The sequence below is a fragment of the Chinchilla lanigera genome, unplaced genomic scaffold (assembly GCF_000276665.1).
Source record: "Chinchilla lanigera isolate Chin_1 unplaced genomic scaffold, ChiLan1.0 scaffold00018, whole genome shotgun sequence".
Taxonomy (NCBI): Eukaryota; Metazoa; Chordata; class Mammalia; order Rodentia; family Chinchillidae; genus Chinchilla; species Chinchilla lanigera.
Window position 1 is genome coordinate 20,842,611 of NW_004955419.1, and position 2,320 is coordinate 20,844,930.

Genomic DNA, 2,320 nt, shown 5'->3' on the forward strand with positions numbered 1-2,320 from the left:
TGGGATTACAGGCATGTGCCAGTACATCAGATTTAGCTAAAATTTCAATAAAGCTGAATTGTTTAGAAAGAAAATTCATCTCAAGGGGGATTATAATCTAAATGCCTGAGTTAAAATTCAGACCCTGCCACTGACCAACTCTTTAAGCCTCAATCTCCTCTTATGTAAAATGGGAATAATAAAAGATCTGAAGTGAATAAATAATTAAATGCTTTATTATTAATTCATTATATTAAAATACAGTTTAAATTTTCTATTTAACATACTATTTAGCTTAAGCCAAGAAAATATACATTTATGAATGTACAATTTTATTTAAGAGATCAACTTTCATTTAAGAGATCAACTAATCATGATCTGTAGTTCCTTGCTACCCAAATTCAGAAATCTCCTATAACAGTATATAGCAATCCATTTCTTTTAGTGTTGCATTCACTGAATCTATAACAGTACCTGGACACAGATAACCAAACAAAATCTCTGCTCTGATAAACTGTTATTCTAGTTGAGACAGGCAAACATTAAAAACAAAAACAAAAATCAACAGATAGTATGTCAGGTAGTATTAAGTCTAAGAAGAAAAACAATATGACAGTTATGGGAAGGCCTCTCTGATAAAAGAAAGTGTGAGCTTTTTGGGGAAAGAACATTAAGGGGTGAAAAAAGCAAGTACAAAGGCACTAAAGTTAAATAATACATGATGTGTCAAGAAGCAGCAAAGTTCATGTGGTTAGAGTGCAGTAGGAAGGAAAAAAGTGCTAATTCAGTACAGGAAAAATTTTGTAAGGTTTTATGGGTCACTGGAAGAAGACTTTGCTCATAATAAGATAAACTTTCAGGCAGAGTGACATATTGTAACTTACTTTAAAATAATCACTTAACGTGCTACATGAAGAACAGATTCAGGGGAATAATGAAAAGAGCAGCTAGACCATGAGGAAGCTACTGAAATTACCCAAGTAGGGGGTGGTAGTTAAGACTACAAAACAGAAGTGGAAGTGATGAAAAGTATCACATTCTGTGTATCTTACTTTTTATATTGTTTCAGCATCTATATTCATAAAAAAAATTTTCAAAGTGCTATTATTTTTTTAAAATATTGTTATAAAACCACATTTTTTGCTTTCAACAAATAAAGCACACTGATGTATTATACATTTTTTTTTTCAACTCAAGGCACCAATCCTCTTCAGGATAGCTGAGTTTGGATTGCACAAATTCAAATTAAAAGTAACATTTTTTCTTCACGTCAAATCTAAAAACTTAATGTTCAAAGCTCTCATAAGTCTCTAAAGCCAACAAAGAATATTGAACAAAGAATATCCCACAAGAACAATTATATATGAGCCACAGTTACTTAAGATTTTTTGTTTGGTCAGTCACATTCATGATCTTTACCATGCCATAACCCTGAGTTGGTTTTTGTGGACCAAATATTTAATGATCCTTCATGTTTGAAATGTTTCCGTTAAAGATACATAAGACAATGGTAACGACAATTGCCTCCAGGAGAAGCAACATGAGAAAGCCAAGAAAAAGGTATATTTTATACTTAAACATAAAATGTTTTTTGAAAAAAGTAAATTTCATTTACTAACAATTTACTCAACATTCTTAAAAAATACCTCACAGTTCCCCATACTGGTAGCTTACCAGATTGAAGATGCCAGTAAAACATTAGTATGGTTTGTAAGAAACTTCAATGGAGGCTCTGCAAGCAGCACACAGGATAAAATTCCCCCACCAAAGCAGTATAGCATAGCAGTGAACCAGCTGGAAATAGGATTCTTACGTGCTACTTCTGCTGCTCCTGAAATGGTAAAGTAAAAACATAGTCTGAGACGGTTATATATTTATTATGCAAGTCCCAAATACCCATCGCAATAAAGAAACAAATTTTTTGGAGGAGGATTGCAAATCTAAACCTAGCCTGGGCAACTGATCAAGACCCAATCTCAGAAAACAAAGAGAGGTGGCGGGTGATAGCTCAGTCCGCAGGCCCTGATCTCAACCCGTAGTACCATAAAAGTGAATAAGTAAATAAATAAATAAATACACTTCATAAACTTGTAGTTTTAAACAACTTATTCATATGTGTGTTGATCCTGTGTCAGTCAGGATCAATAAAAATTATGTACTTTGTTATTTGAAGACTAGAAATCTTTTTTAATGGTTGATTTTTGGCATCTTTAAAATGCTCTGTTCAGGCCACCTCAAGAGAAACTGCCCTAAGAGGCCCCATGGGCCACGCCCTGAATGCTAAGGTGACCACTGGAGATCGGTCTGCCCTCTGAGGTGGAGGCCCCAGAGCTCAGACCCA

At 34.1% G+C, this 2,320-nt stretch overlaps 1 protein-coding gene across 1 annotated transcript in view; it reads right to left on the reverse strand.

The window, feature by feature from the left end:
- Positions 1–1,810, reverse strand: part of Tmem38b (transmembrane protein 38B) — a gene marked incomplete at its 5' end in the record, with an annotated part of 32,490 nt that extends 30,680 nt beyond the window's left edge. Inside the window, 1 exon segment of the mRNA XM_013513292.1 lies at positions 1,654–1,810. Within this exon segment, the coding sequence (XP_013368746.1) occupies positions 1,654–1,810 (157 nt within the window).
- Between the last annotated feature and the right edge of the window lie 510 nt (positions 1,811–2,320).